This window comes from Doryrhamphus excisus, linkage group LG17, assembly GCF_037039965.1.
Source record: "Doryrhamphus excisus strain RoL-2023G ecotype Guam linkage group LG17, RoL_Dexc_Guam_v1.1, whole genome shotgun sequence".
NCBI classification, from domain to species: domain Eukaryota; kingdom Metazoa; phylum Chordata; class Actinopteri; order Syngnathiformes; family Syngnathidae; genus Doryrhamphus; species Doryrhamphus excisus.
In genome coordinates, this window is record NC_136373.1 from 10,720,554 (window position 1) to 10,736,655 (window position 16,102).

At 41.5% G+C, this 16,102-nt stretch overlaps 1 protein-coding gene across 10 annotated transcripts in view; it reads right to left on the reverse strand.

The window, feature by feature from the left end:
• The window catches only part of dip2ba (DIP2 acetate--CoA ligase B (putative)a), a 54,852-nt gene that overhangs the window by 24,444 nt on the left and 14,306 nt on the right, over nucleotides 1-16,102 (reverse strand). For 6 of the 10 annotated variants that reach the window (XM_078798224.1, XM_078798226.1, XM_078798227.1 and 3 more), the window contains exons 2-3: nucleotides 722-793; nucleotides 18-176 (exon numbers count right to left, since the gene is read on the reverse strand). In XM_078798224.1, the coding sequence (XP_078654350.1) occupies nucleotides 18-176; nucleotides 722-793 (231 nt within the window). The remainder of the gene's footprint in view (nucleotides 1-17; nucleotides 177-721; nucleotides 794-16,102) is intronic. The other 4 variants (XM_078798225.1, XM_058085773.2, XM_078798228.1 and 1 more) reach the window with 1 other exon arrangement.

Consider the following 16,102-nt stretch of genomic DNA (forward strand, 5'->3'; position numbering starts at 1 on the left):
GCAAACAGCGTAGGCACCTGATCTGTAACGCTCATCTCTGGCCCCTCCACTGCGGTGTGCACGGTGGTGTCTGGAGGCCGAAGATGTGGAGGGGCCAGGGGCCTCAGGACTTGGGGTGGGGTCGCCACTGTGGCTCGGGGAAAGCTGCACGTCTGGCAAAGTCATATCCACATCTACTAGAAGGAACATTCTGACTTAGCAAATGAATGAAATAAACATGATAAAAAACATGTATGCTTTAGTAGCACAACCTCTGAAAATGGCATTCCAATATATACTGTACTTGTGTTAGCAGACAACATGGAACTAGAGTAGTTTTCCTTTGGGAGAGCCTTGGAAGCCAAGCACATGGGGAGACAATAAGGATGAATGCAAAGGAGTACAGAGTAGCAGGTGATGGTCCTACACGTGGGATGTGGTGTTTGTTGCCTACACAGGAAAGGGCTTCTTTGTGGTATTTCATATTTGATTCATCAGATTACCTGTACTGTTTGTAAAGCGAGGCCAATACTCAATATTTTAGATGTGCAATTTTACTAGTGACCACTAGAGTGCCCCAGATTGTCAGAAATTGTGAAAATGTTGCCCAAAGATAGCAGCAAATGGCTTTACTTAATCAGAAGTAGATAACATGAGTTATTGATGACCTGGCATTCTTTAGTGCACAGCAGAGAACATGAGGTGCGATTACAAGCGAATGCAACATTAAAACTGATCTTACTGGGCAAAAGAGGGATGTAGGATGCCAGCAGTTTGGCTCTTTTCTTCTCAAAGCCTTTCTGTGTGATGTCACCTAGTAGAGAAGACAGCAACACCACACTGTTAGATGGATAACAAGAAAGCTCAACCAAGCTCGCCCACACATGTGAAGACAATGTAAAGCCACTCTGACCTGGACACACTGCTGCTATAGCTCATATATTTAGCCGGGTTGAGTCAGTCATGATAATAATAATCCTCTTTACACAAAATCTACTGAACACCACATGCTGGGGGGCGCTCATAACATGTATGGTTGATGTTTGGTGCCACGAGGCGTGCAACAAAAGCTCCTTCAGAATATGAAACCTAAATTCGACAATTGCAGATAACTGTCGCTAGCAAAGAACAATGACCAAAGCAAAGACTATAAGGACAGTTGTGATGGAGAGCAGAGCCAATCCACTTGGAACCCTTTATTACGCTGGGGGACACACCCCTACCCTGTTAACCTTCCATACATATGACGGTCCTCTTGGACACATAAACAATACCCGGCTGCAATCACCCCCCCGTCAGCTATTATTCCCCTTCCTCAGTGTCCACTGATAACGCCATGTCAGGTGCAATTACCAGACGACTGCTTATTCTCAATCCCTGACACTTCTTTGACACTGACTGGTGACAAGTGGGCCACGGCCCCAACTACTATGTGGGGGAGTAGGAAAAGGCAGATAAACTGCCTTTAATAAGATAAGGTAGGGGCAACAGAAGATATGGTGATTTTGGGAGGGGGGGGGGGGGGTTGTCAAACCCATGGCTGCATGAACTGAAAGAAATTTCCTGTTTGTGTTTGCGACAAAACAATGGACAGGGGAGGAAAGATGGAAACACAGTAAAGCCTCCGAGTTAAAAATATATGGATATACGTATATTATTGTATTTACTTTGATCGTATTTTTTTTATTGCACTGGGAATTTTGCTCATCATTGACAATCCTTAAATGATGCACTTAAACACACTTTTTTTTTATCCTGTTCTGTGGGTTCCACCGACACAAAATGAGTTTGTTTGAGCTAGCTAACAATGGACATCATGGGCGGTACATTTTTTGACACTAAAATCCAACCCAAATGATCTAAAAAACACCAACAGTGTTCCATTTCCATAACTGACTTGTATGTAAGCTACAGCAATATTGTTATTGTTTCAGCTAACATGAAAAAATATATATATCTTGCAGACTAACACCATGCCTTGCTAGCCGCAAATCTTGTGCTGGAAGACACAGCCATCCCATTAAGAGCAGATATAGTAATTGCCATCAACGTTTCCATGCTACTGTTGTTGATGTAGCATTACCACCTGGGCTAAATCAATGTGCCTAGGAAAGAAGTTTCTGCAATGTTTTAATCATCAAAATACAGCAAGATACAGTACTGCAAGTATTACATGTTATCATCAATGTACTAATGCGTATATATCAAACAATAATACGTTGTTAGAGGCTTTTGCAGAGGGCTTCGTAGTCTTTCCTGTCACGTTCGAGCATGGTTGTGTAGGAAGCAGAGATGTGGACCCAATTGCAGGTAAAAATGTATTTAATGCAGATGCTATGCAGCAGAACAACTCATGTCCAACATGGCATGTACATTGTTAGCTAGCTCATATTAAATTGTTTTCTCTCCGTAGAATGGGGATTGTGGATGATGGGTAAAATTCCAAAATAAGTGCAGTTTTACTTTAATATATACTTTTTATTTATTATATTATTTTTGTAGTCGCACAAGTTTATGGTTCCTTCTTTATCATTCATTAGAGTGCTTCCGAATATTTATTAGAACATACTAACTCCTTATTTCTAAAATCACTAATACTAAAACTTGCTGATATAGTTCATTTTCAAACAGCTAAAATAATGCATCGAGCTAACAATAACCTATTAGCTAAAATGTCATCCAAAATGTGAGCTCACAAAACCAACTGATTTAGACTTGCTCAAAGAAAAAGTGTTCCGATCATTCCTGGTCTCTCTGAGGTATTCACACCGGGACCGAAGTGTGAATTTTAACACTTGCCAATCACTTTTCCACTTCTCCACTTCCACTTGTGTTGAAAGCTGTGGTTGCTGTCCGTTGACATCACCATGCATCTAATGATCAGATTGGGGGATGCCCTGACTGGCATGCTGTGGAAGATCACCTTCCTGGCCTCACATGCTGGCTCGATGGTTTTGGTAATGTTGAGGGATCTTTGTGTAAAAATGTCTACTCATACTGTGTGGAGCAACTTTAAATGCAACTTTTCATGTTCATTGTAACACCTGGAACAACTAAAGGTACAGTTGTTTGGACAAATATAACCATGACAACAACAACAAAAAACCAGTACATTTTTTTGGAAATACAATGTTATACAGTAAAGTCTCGTTATATCGATATTGTCGGGAGTCGGAAAAAATATCGATATAACCGGACTGTCGATATATCCGATCCTGCGCCGAACTGCATTAAAAGTGGGCAATAATGCACTCGACATTGTTCTATAGTATAGAACAATGTCAATCTGCAATCAATCTTTGCTTAAGGATTTCAATAACAAAAAAGAACACGGCAAACGGCTGCTTCCAGTCAACTTTATTTTTCACACTTCCACCACCAGAGCACAGCACACACACCGATTCCCGCACTTCCTGGTTCACAGGTCATGCTCAACCCGCCCCACATAGATGGCCAAACACATGCCTGCAACAGACGAACCAACTGCGTTTGTGGTTTCTCTTGTGTGTATAGATTCTATACACAGGGGGGGAGAGGGGGGAGGGGGGGCAGAAACAACGGTGCTAGCAAAAAGACCAAAAGGCGCTGCAAGACGTAGACTCATAGGGAAAATAAAAATCAGACTGGATGTCCAGCAAGAAAACTACCAGCTGGACTGAATGGCATATAGGACAGCCAAAAGCTAAACAACATCAACAGGAAAGGGCACGTGGCTTGGCGTCTCTAGCAAGGACAATACCCGAGTGCCACCCAGTCGCAACAGGTGCGCTGAAGCTCCGCCTAAGACGAGAGTGGCCGAATCTAAATAAAAAAACAAAATCAGTAAGCAGTCACACAAATAAACAAAGACAGCAAAATAGCAGGAACACCAAACCCGTGTTACAGTCGGGCGTGACACCATAAATGTAGGTAGAATGTTGTATGCTGGTGTTAAACCATGCCAAAGTTTCACATCATGAGGTTTGGGGATTTGGGAGTGATGGCTCAAAACTCTTTGTTTCAGAGGGCATTGCAAAACTGTTCCTTTGTGATGTCACAGAGGAACGGGGTTCCTTGTGGGTGTGGCTGTTGGCACGATACACTCTCTGCCCTCCCCCAAGCTCTGCTTCTCTGTTTATGAGGCAAGCTCTGGCAGAAGTTATTGGAGCAAAGGACGGGATCCACCAAATATCCACCGTTGGTGCTGTGTAGCTCAGAAGCCGGACAAAGTGTGTCCGACAATGAGTGCTCCTCCTCGGGCAGGCGAGGTTGGAGGCAAGCCCACACATCCGGCTTCTCCTGAGCTCCACCGCACCAGAGGTGCCTACGTTACCACTCTGAGTTACACGGTTCATCATGAGCAGCCAGTAGTAGCCCTCCAAGACTTTATTTATTCATCAACTCCTAAACCCACTATATTGGAAAGTGGGGTTTGTTCATAGTTAGGAAGCACTTTGGGCATGTGACCAATCACAGCGGATTGGGCCTGCCCAGGGACGGGCCGTGGGTGGAAGAAATTTAAAAAGACCTTTTGGACAGGAAGCACAATCCAAGGAAATACAGCTGGAATACAGTTAGGTCCATAAATATTTGGATGGACACAAAGTTTTTCTAATTTTGGTACTGTACACTACCACAATGTATTTGAAATAACACAGTTCAGATGTAGTTCAAATGCAGACTTTCAGCTTTAATTTAGTGGGTTGAACAAAAAGATTGCATACAAATGCCAGGAATTAAAGCAGTTTTTATGCACAATCCCTTCATTTCAGGGGCTCAAAAGTAATTGGACAAATTAAATAACTGAAAACTATATGTTCATTTCTAATACTTGGTTGAAAACCCTTTGCTGGCAATGACTTCTTGAAGTCTTGTAGTCATGGACATCACCAGACGCTGGGTTTCCTCCATTCCAATGCTCTGCCAGGCCCTTACTGCAGCGGCTTTCATTTGCTCTTTGTTTGTGGGCCTTTCTGTCCTACATTTAGTTTTTAACAAGTGAAATGCATGCTCAATTGGGTTGAGATCAGGCGACTGACTTGGCCATTCAAGAATATTCCACTTCTTTGCTTTAATAAACTCCTGGGTTGCTCTTGCTGTATGTTTTGGGTCATTGTCCATCTGTATTATGAACCCCACCCAATCAACATGTCTGAATTTGACTGGATCTGAGCAGATAGAATGTCTCTGAATACCGCAGACCGCAGGCTGCTTCTGTCCTGTGTCACATTATCAATAAACACTAGTGACCCAGTGCCCGTGGCATCCATGCAGGCCCAAGCCATCACACTGCCTCCCCTGTGTTTTACCCAGGATGTAGTGTGCTTTGGATCATGAGCTGTTCCAAGCTTTCGCCATACTTTTTTCTTGCCATCATTCTGGTAGAGGTTGATCTTGGTTTCATCTGTCCAAAGAATGTTCTTTCAGAAACATTCTGTTTTTTTAGAACTTTCTCAGCAAAGTCCAAGCTACCCTTTCTATTCGTCAGACTTATGAGTGGCCTGTACCTTGCAGTGATCCTTCTGTATTTACTTTAGTGCAGTTTTCTCTTTATGGTAGACTTGGGTGGTGATATTCCTACCTCCTGGTGAGTGGTGTTCACATCACTGGCTGTTGTGAAGGGGTTTCTCTTCACCATGGAAATGATTCTGCCATCATCGACCACCATTGTCTTCTGTGGACGTCCAGGTCTTTTTGCGTTGCTGAGTTGACCAGTGCCTGCTTTCTTTCTCAGGATAGACCAAACTAGATTTTGCCACTCCTAATATTGTAGCCATTTCTCTGATGTTTTTTTTTCTCTTCTCACAGCCAAAGGATGGCTTGGTTCATCTGCATGGAGAACTCTTTTGATCGCATGTTGTCTTCACAGCGAAATCTTCCGAATGCAAACACCACGGCTCAGACCAATTCCAGGTCTTATGTCAGCTTGATTTACGTATATTCATATAATGAATGAATTGCCCAAACCTGCCCATGAAATAGCCTTTTAGTCAATTGTCCAATTACTTTTGGTCCCTTTAAAAAGAGGGTGGCCAATGTTAAAGAGCTCAAACTCCTAAACCCTTCATCCAATTAGAATGTGGATCCCCTCATATGAAAGCTGGGAGTCCATGTCCATTATATCGCCATCTTTGGAGTATGTTTCAGCAAAAGGGTAAAAAAACAAAAAACTTGTGTCAGTGTCCAAATATATATGGACCTAACTATAGGTGAAGATTCTGAACAATTTAGAAAGTTTTCTGTGTGGGTTATTGAGTGTACCTGCTCTACTATGTAGTATATACTCAATACAAAGGGTCTAAAAATGAGCATAATAGGTCACCTTTAACATTTCTGACTGCCCCCCCCCACACACACACACAAACAAACATATTTGCAAGTCTAGTCATTACGTACTAAGGTGTAGTTTTTGCATGGGAAAAAAAACTAAAGCATTGTGGTGGTTTCTGCCAAATACACTTAATTCTGTGTCTGTAAAATTGATGGTGTCAGTCTCTAGAGAAAGTCAGATACAGTTTTATAAAGGGAGTTTTGGATGGGGAATTTTGTGTATTATTTGGAGGAGCATATAAAGTGCTCAGCCTTATCACAATACTCTATTGCTTTTGTATTCATTTGATTCTCCTTCTCTTAGACCTGCCTACCACTTTTAATGCTGATGAGCCATTCAGGTGGAAACACATACACACACAGCAATCTGAAATGTTACTGTAGTAGATCGGCACGTCATTCTAGTCTGGAGAGGTGGAGTCCCAGTCCCACTCTGACCCTGACCCAGACCCTGTAATGGACAGGAGGCCAAACAACAGGGACACTGGCAAAGAGGCATTGAGTCTGTGGGGTCAGCGGTGTGCACAGACACAGTAAAGTGCTCCGGGTTCAAACAGTGCCTTAGACAGCTGCTTCCAAAGGAGAGGAAAGGCTGAACGTTTGGAGTGAAAGTATGCAGAGCTTTGAGGGTGAGCATAGTACAACAGTACAGCAATTGTGTGCATGACAGGATATGAGTGTGACCCCACCCTGTGTGTGAGTGAGGCCAAAACCATCTCTTCACGAAAGAGGGATGTGTTGATTGGAGAACACGATACCAAACAGACAGACAACTATCCAAACACTCCAAAGAGGTGCTTTCGGTCTCCTTGTGTACGTACAGTAGATGGTGCAGGTGAAGGCCTTTCCTGTCACGTCATTCTTGCATTTGGTGCGTTTTTTGTTGGGGCAGTACATGATGAGGCTGCAAATCATAGTCAAAGAGGGCTTTTCTAAGGGTGGACTCACACGTGACACATTTCACACCAAAGTCTAGCATGTTTGGCTAGTCGGGGTGCTCTGATCCACTCAAGTTTGGGACACTCCCTCCTCCCTCGTCTCATGACTGGAGGAGGTGCGCCATGAGTCATAAACTGACTGTAATGCCATCATTTAGCGCTAGTTCTTAAAAAGACCCCCATGTTTCATAATACAAATATGGTAATGCTTTCATTGTATTTGAAAATGCATCTGGTTACAATGGAATACATCACATTAATCAATTCCGTTCCATGACACATGTCCAAAAGGAGTAGGAAGAAGTAAAGCTTATTAAATTAGCTCTTGTAGAGAAGTATTGGATGACATGTTTAGCTAATAGTTTATTGTAAGCTTGATGCATTAATTTAGCTGTTTGAAAATGAACTATGGCAGCAAGTTTTATGATTAGTGATTTTAAAAATAGGGAGTTTGTATGTTTCATATAGGCGGCATTATGGATTATCCTTACTCCTTACTTAGTATAGTATATTTAGCCAGTGATTATCCCGTATTTCCACATAATAAGTTAGATATGGTAGAACCAGAGAACGATAACAAATTTTGCATTTTTCAATATTGAAATATTTCTGGCCACCTTATGTTGTATATTTGTAATATATGAGGTTTCCAGCTGTTTTTCAGGGTTAACCCTAACCTTAACCCCGACCCCTAGACCATGATGTTAAACAATCCTTGCTTTCAGGTCATTTGACAGTTATTTTAAGGAGGCTTTCACAGGCTACATAAAGTGACGTGGCGGTCCACATTTGGCCCCTGGGCCTTCAGTTAGACACTAGACCAGGGGTCAGGAACCTTTTTGGCTACGAGAGCCATGAAGGCCAGATATTTTAAAATGTGTATCTGTGAGAGCCATATACATTTTTTTAAACATTGAATGCAATAAAATGTGTGCATTTTTATGTAAGACCAACAGTTTTAGATAATGGGCTCTAATTACGTAGACCAGGCACACTACTCCACACCAATGGGGTGTGGCCAGCACACTTTCGTGAGCAGTGCAGTGTCTAATAATAAATCAAATACTTGTTGCCATTAATACAACTTCTGCTGCTGCATAGTTTTGCACCATACTCAGTATATTTCATTCTTTTGGCCATCTTTGCCAGAAGGCTTGGTTCTGCAGCTTTAGCTAGGTGACTATTTGACTAAAGGAGAAAAGTTTATATTTACATGTTGACATCTCAATGACCGAGGTAGACTACCGCATTACCCAGTAATAATCGACTTTTGGTGTTTGACCTGGAAAATATCAGGAAAGATGGATATGGTCGGCCGTATTGCAGTAGAAAATAGATCGACGAATTAAAATGCATTAAAAAGTTGTTGATTTTTAATATTATTTTTAACAGTCATTTGTGTGATGTTTACTTTAAAATGTGAGCAAAAATACATTTTTATTGTGGTAAGAAATGCTTGAGAGCCAGATACAGTCATCAAAAGAGCCCTACCTGGCTCCCGAGCCATAGGTTCCCTACCTCTGCACTAGACAGTGCTTTACGCCAAAGAAAAAAAACGCTTTATGGCACATGTCACACTGTTGTGCCACAACATGTCACACCGTTGTGCCACCACAACCCAACAGCATCAAACATTTTCATTGGTTCTTGAGCTCTGTTTTGTTCACTTCTTTATTCCTTGTTCTACAATAGCTTCCTTCATTTCTTCTTTGTTTTACGGGATGGAACTTTACAGTGGCAAAATCGGCCACATGGACACCATCTTCCTTTTAGGTTGAGGTTTTTTTTTTTAACTCAATGTTTCTCATCTTTTTAATCAAATGACTGCCACTCCCAAATTTCTTTGGTCCCATGGCAGATTGTATGCTTTGTTTGTGTAACAATCTCATTTGATTTTGCCAAATGGATGTGCCTTCAAAGATGCCAAAACGGTACTATATTGTGTCTTCTAAATATGGCAAGATTTGGTTTTGACTGTGTGATCCAAGATGGCTGAATAAGAAAGCAATGTATAGGTACATACCAAAGGGTATCACAATGTATGAAAACCATGGTAACATTTTAGCAAAAACTGTCATCATAAACCAAGTTACAAAAACATGGAGATTTGAAAACCAAGGTTACACTGTAATGGTGAGCGCAGTACTGCCTTGCTAACACCGACACGAGCAAGTGAAAAACACTCTTCTGGAAATGCTGACTGTTTCAATAAATTGTACAATTTGGCCTCTCTGCACTGCTTCTTGTGGACTGAGCATGGCTGCCCTTAGAGGGGACAGAAGTGTCCTGACTCCTGGAACTCATCACCTTTAGCTAACACGTATGACCACAAGCCATCAGATTAAGTCAGTAAAGTATGTGAGAATGCAAAGGTCGAATATTGTGTGTTGTAGAGCTACCGTAAACAGTGGTGGTTGTGAATAGATTTTGGGCTCAACTGCTTCACCTCTAAGCACCCATCAGCTTTCACCTTTGAGGTCAACAATGGAGTAGACTTTAATACAATAAGTTGTTTTTATACTACTTTTATACAGTGTAGAGACGTGCTGTCCTTTTATGTGGGACCAAGTAGCACGGTCAGCCACAATGTCCTCGTGCCTCACAGTATCGATTCTTCTGCCCTTGCACACACAAACCCTCCTGTAGTAAGAGGGTGCTTGGACACCAACTCAGTGAGGTTGACAACCCAGATTACACAGACAGTGGTAAATATTTGGACTTTAATCCACTGTTTTTGGCTCGAATGTAATCTGTAATCTCAGATTAACTAGAAACCATCAGATTACATTCTTGCATCTGTTTAGATTTGTTAAAAAGATAAATGCCTGAACTGAAACTTTAGCCAAGCCGTGAGACATCTAAAACTGAAGACTGTGACAACTCTAAGGAGAACGAGGCCCTATCCTCAAGGGCCTTTGGGTGGACATGATAGGGACCGACCAGGGGCATCACTAGGTTCTGAGGACAGGGGGGGCTTAGCCCCCTGGAGATGCACAGGATATGAATGAATGTAGTAGACATTAGGAAATCCAATAAACAAATAAGAAACAAGAAGCAGGATATAACTTTCCCACTTTGACAGATTTAGTAGAGATACTCAATTGTTTTAGGCCACCATTCAATTGACACAAGTACACACAATCTACACAATCTACACTGCAAAACCGCTGCTCAAGCTCTGCAACCATTCTGTCCAGTGGACAGTCATCAATTATATACTAATCATTATCATATTATTAATTAGTCTATCGTTATTACTATCATCATTATTCTTCTTCTGATTATTACTACTCCTACAACTACTAATAGTAGTAGTAATAATCAGAAGTAGTAGTAGTAGTGGGCTAGTATTAGCCTGCTTATTATTACTATTATTATCCTTATTATTAAATCTACTCGATAAGGATAATGATAAATGAATCATAGCGGAATGAGCCCAACTCAGTAACCCACAGTGTGCATCCATAATGTGAAAGAAACACAACTGATGCTGTGCCCCCCAAGGTTGAGGAGAGCACAGGGCACACTTGGCACTCCAACCAGGACCATGATATTAGCTACTGGCTAGCTAATTAGCATATGCTAATTAGTTCCTTTATGGCTGCAATCTAGCTCTTGGCCTACCTCTTGGCAACAACAGAGGTAAAAGACGTGAGCCCAGATCGCTTGTATGTCTTTTTTTTAATTTCATTTATTGATATTTTTCATTTTTTGTAAAATGGGAAATGCTTGGTTCATGGTTCAAACTGCTGTTAGCTGTGGGCTGGAGCTAACTAATTGCTAGCAGCAGTGATGAATACTTACTCTTTTGAAAAACTTTCCTATATTCATTCTTCTCCTACTGCTGCTCTAGTCAATAGTTCTGTGTGCTGTGTAGCTCTGTGTGCTGCAAAGTAGGTAAACACGCTGCAACGCATTGCAGGGAAAGCATGGACTGGATTCTCAGTGGTGTGGGCGTACTCTTCATGGACTGGATAATGGCGCAGTGAAGGGGCTCTCTACCTTACTCCATGAAATTAAGGGAAATGGACAGATTTATGATTATAAATTAATGACAGGTAATGTGAATATTTATTTAAACTCCTATTCTTGCCTATTATATACAATTTGTCAGAGATTTGTTCTGTAAAAAAAAATAACATCAATAAAAAATAAGCAATAAAAAATATCAAATTATTTAAGGGGCATTATTAAGAACATTTTGGGCTGAAGCCCCCCTAATAGATATGCCTAATGACGCCACTGGGACCGATGGTTGCCACGTTTACGGAATTGTAGCATTGGCTAATAAAAAGGAATCAACTATACAATGGGGAATCTCACGGAAATTAGTATGATGGGAATGAAATTGTGTCGTACAGCGGATGGCTCCATGGCGGAATCTCATCACGCACACTATCCCGCCCCTTCCAAACTAAACATGTTGAAAGGGCAATTTGAAACCCATCAAAGGTTTCCCCCCCAAAATATGAAACTCCTTTCTTACCGACTGTAAATGGATGCTAGAGGGGTTTTATTAGTTTAGCAGAGCATGCTGTCATGGCTGTGTGTATGTGTGATTCAGGCTGTATGATTTAGAGTAGGGATCGACCGATATGGTTTTTTTTTTTGGGCCGATGCCGATATGATTTTTTGTCATTACTCTTAGCCGATGGACGATTTTGCTTGGGCCAATATTTGTGGCCGGTACTGCTTTTGCAATGATAAATATTACAGGTCTCAAGTTTAAACAAATATTTACTGAAATGTAAACACAAAAGGATTCAGCTTTCTTAAACACACATTTAAACGGCATTATCAACTATAAAAAGGAATAAATATTCAACCATGTGCAAATCATTTCTGTCGTAGTTTAAGTTCTATCTAGCATCGATGTGATGACTGCTCCTCCGCAGTGAGACGCACCCCCCCCCCGCCTCCACCACGCAAACACCTCACACTGACAGAATTTAGTAAGTTATATAAAACATTTCTCTCATCATTAAAGTCCGTGTTGTGCATGCTAAAGTCCTCTGATAAGCAGACACGGCTGCTCCAATCCGTTCTGTGTGTGTGTGTGTGTGTGTGTGTGTGTGTGTGTGTGTGTGTGTGAGTGCGCGCACGTGCGTGCGTGCGTGCGTGCGTGGAGACACCGCACACACATAACACTACACGTATTTAACCTCAGCCCGGCATTGGCAGAATGAAACTCCTCCAAACACCATGGGACTGAATTGCCAAGGTTGCCATTAAAGCGGTGTTGGTAACAGCTATACATATTAGCCTCCAACTACATCAACAGCTCCCTAATTCCAACAGTAGGCACCTTGTTGCGATTCGCCACTCTTGCAGTGTGGTAGGGTTACCGTGACTGCATGTGTTGCAGGGCCCACCGGCAACATAAAGCTGCCCAGCGGATGCCTGTCTGTAAACATGCGCCGGAAAAATACATCGGTGAACCAACCGCATATCGTCCGATACTGATATGAAGAACGCAAATATCGGCCGGTCGATGTATCGGTCGATCCTTAATTTAGGGTGTGTGTTTTATCACTTGTTCATACAAACAAGAGTTTTCTGATGTCTGCTGACATTGTGCGAGTGAAATAAGAACAAGTGGCACGTTTACTTTTCTTCATTCCCGTCAGCAGACATTCTCAACGCACAACACATTTGCGGCCTTCAAAGTAAGTGCGTCACCACATAATTGCGCAGACAAAATAAAGATACTGGAATTCAATTGGTAATTACGTTTACCTTAACCACAAGCTGCAGGCATAACGGGCATTACTGTTTCTTGAGAGTGTTGTGTGTGCAGAAAAGTCTGAAATACTGGACAAAACTGGCCAATGATGCATGCATCAATAAATGGAAGGCGTTTTGCACTGAATTCACTACCACAAAAGTACACATTGTTTGCTGGAAAATACTGTAAGTGTAGAAATGAAATTTAAAATATTTAAACAAAGAAATATTTGGAAAAAAAAGATCGAAGGGATCCCAAAGGGCCCTAAAATGACAGCAAGTAGTAAACACCCTGCACGTAGAGATACATTTCAATAGCAGGGCTTCCCAAGGATTTTCGGAAGCCGTGGACGTGGGCTGTATCATCCCACTGCTGCTTGTTTTCAAGTTCTTTGATTTTCTTTCCGATATCAAGTTGTAATTTTGTGTCTTTTAATTTGTTTTTGTATGAGTATGAAATGATTTTGCCTCTTCAAACACTTTCCTGGTTTGCCAGAGTAAAGTTGGAGAAATAGTGGGAGAGTCATTTCTGGTTTTATGGAAAGTCTGGTCACTTTCCATAAAGGATGTCCACTCCCTCTTAAAATAACGGTGGAATTGTTGTTCCTCCAGAAGTGATGTGGTGACCTTCAGAGTAATCTTTGTGTGTAGTTTAACAGAGACTAATTGTCTATGCGTGGATCTGTCTTTCTTTTTTTTTTTTTTTTTTTTTGATCTGTCTTTCAAGTATACCAGAATGTAAGAAATTGCTGGTGAGGGAAAAGTCAATTCCAGAGTATGTGTGGTGTACTTTGGAAAAATGGCTGTATTCTCCGTCTTTAGGGTGGTTTAGCCTCCAGCTACCACCAAGGCCACATCCTCCATACATTGTTGAAGATTATAGTAGATTTGAATGTTCTGATATTTCCTGTTGTGATTGACTATTTATTATTGTTGTATTGAAGTCGCCTATGATTAAGTTTCAGCTGGGTAGATTTTTGAGGATATAGAAAAAAATGTGAAAAAAGTTCATTATTAGGGCCATAAAGACTATTGCGATAAACGTAAGTGCAAACGATAATGACATCACATGCTATTGAAATGTATGGGAACTTGCCGACTTGTCAATAGCCTGTGACGTCATTATCGTTTGCGTTTGGTTTCTAAACCTCCCTAATAGCAACAAGAAGGCATTTCTACAGATTTGAGAATTTTTTTTTTTTTTCGTTGTACATGCTCATGTACATGTCTGTAATTCATACATAGATGTTATAATCTTCAGCTTTGGCTGTGAACATGGATCAAAGAAAGTTCCCCCATGGCATTGCGCGTCCGTATAATGAATGTGGCAGGAAGGGTAGGCCCTAGGTCTACATGAGGCCAAATCCCAAAACAGTAGTGAGGTTAAGATCACGTAGGCCTACGTTATGCTAATCTTGTTGATGTCACTGGCTATTGTCTTTCTCCTGGCTCCAGATTTAGGACAAATATAAAAGTGAGTGATGTCAATAATACTAGCACAGCAGTGAATGAGATCTTAACCTCACTATTGGAAATAACGTAGGCCTGACGGGCGTAACAGGGCCTAGCATAATTAACAATTTGTTATGCTCAGAGTCCAATAAAGTTAAATTCTCATTACCTTACATCTCTTTTCATTGCCCAGTCCAGGTACATTGGAAACATAGTCAAGGAAGTGCCTTTTTATAACGGATAAAATCCGATTTACGCATATACCGGATATAAATCCGATATATGCGTAAAACGGACATTTTCCGGTATACGCATATAACGGATTTCGCTTATATCGGACAAAACCAGTGGGAACAATTGAATCCGATATATCCGAGGTTTACAGGTTATTTTCTAGCTTACAAATGTAATTATGGACATAATTCCTCTCCGTTCGTAACATTCTAATATTCCGTCTTTCAGAGGCATTTTCATTTTAAAAGTGGAAAGCATGAAATTCAAAATCTTTTATAATAAGGGTGCCAGTTTCAGACCAAAAGTCAAGTAATTTAACTGTACAAGCCTAAAAATGGCAGCAATTTAACTATTACACCCTGTCCATCCATCCATCTTCTATACAACTGGTGGCCAGCCAATCACAGGGCACATATAGACAAACAACCATTCACACCCACATTCATACCTATGGACAATTTGGAGTGGCCAATTAACCTAGCATGTTTTTGGAATGTGGGAGGAAACCGGAGTACCCGGAGAAAACCCACGCATGCACGGGGAGAACATGCAAACTCCACACAGAGATGGCCGAGGGTGGCGATTCCAACCCAGGTCTTCCCGTCTCCTGACTGTGTGGCCTACATGCTAACCACCACCACCACCACCACGTGGCCACAAAATTACACATTAAAAGAGGTACGAGACAGTCAAAAGTAATCATTTTAACTACAGCAAAGCATGCTGGGAAAGTCGTACCTTGCCCATTTCACAGCTCTAACTCTTCCGGGTTGCACGTCTCACAGATTGTGATGTCTAGCAGTTGCCAGACATGAGAGAATGACAAAAAGGTGGTCCATCAAACATCCCTATCAAAAAGAACAAACACTCCAAATGTCCGATTGGGCCCTGTTACCTTGAGTAGGCTTTGAGGTTTGGACCACAGTGCCTTCAGTTCGACGCCCCTGCTTTAAAAGGGGTTCACTGTCTTACCTATGTGCAAAAAGACTTCTCACTCAAACTATTTCTTTATGGCTCAGATACGTACTAATTCAAAGTAGAGCACACGAGGCTGCAGCAACAATATTTTCCACTCCATAAGTAGGCCTGCAAATCCGGTGAGAGCCTGCTGGTCCTTCTGGGAGTTTTTTGAGGCAAACAGGGAGGATGAAGCCATCTCTGGAGAATCTGCTGGCCAGCTGAGCAAATGGCTGAGTGTAAATCCTGAGTGCTCCACACTTCAACTTTCATTCTCCACAAAGATCGTTGGCTTTGCTAGAAGAGCGTAACCATTTACTAGCATGATTATTTTAGGTTTCAAGAATAGCCGGCTGGAGTGTTTATGGACATGTAACATTTCATCAATGCAAATACAGCAGATCTCCGCTTTTCAAGGGGTTTGTTACGTTCCATGTCTGCAGTCAATCTGTGAGTACCATCATTGCCAGTGTAAGTCGCTACATTTTTCTTAAACTTTGAACTACGGT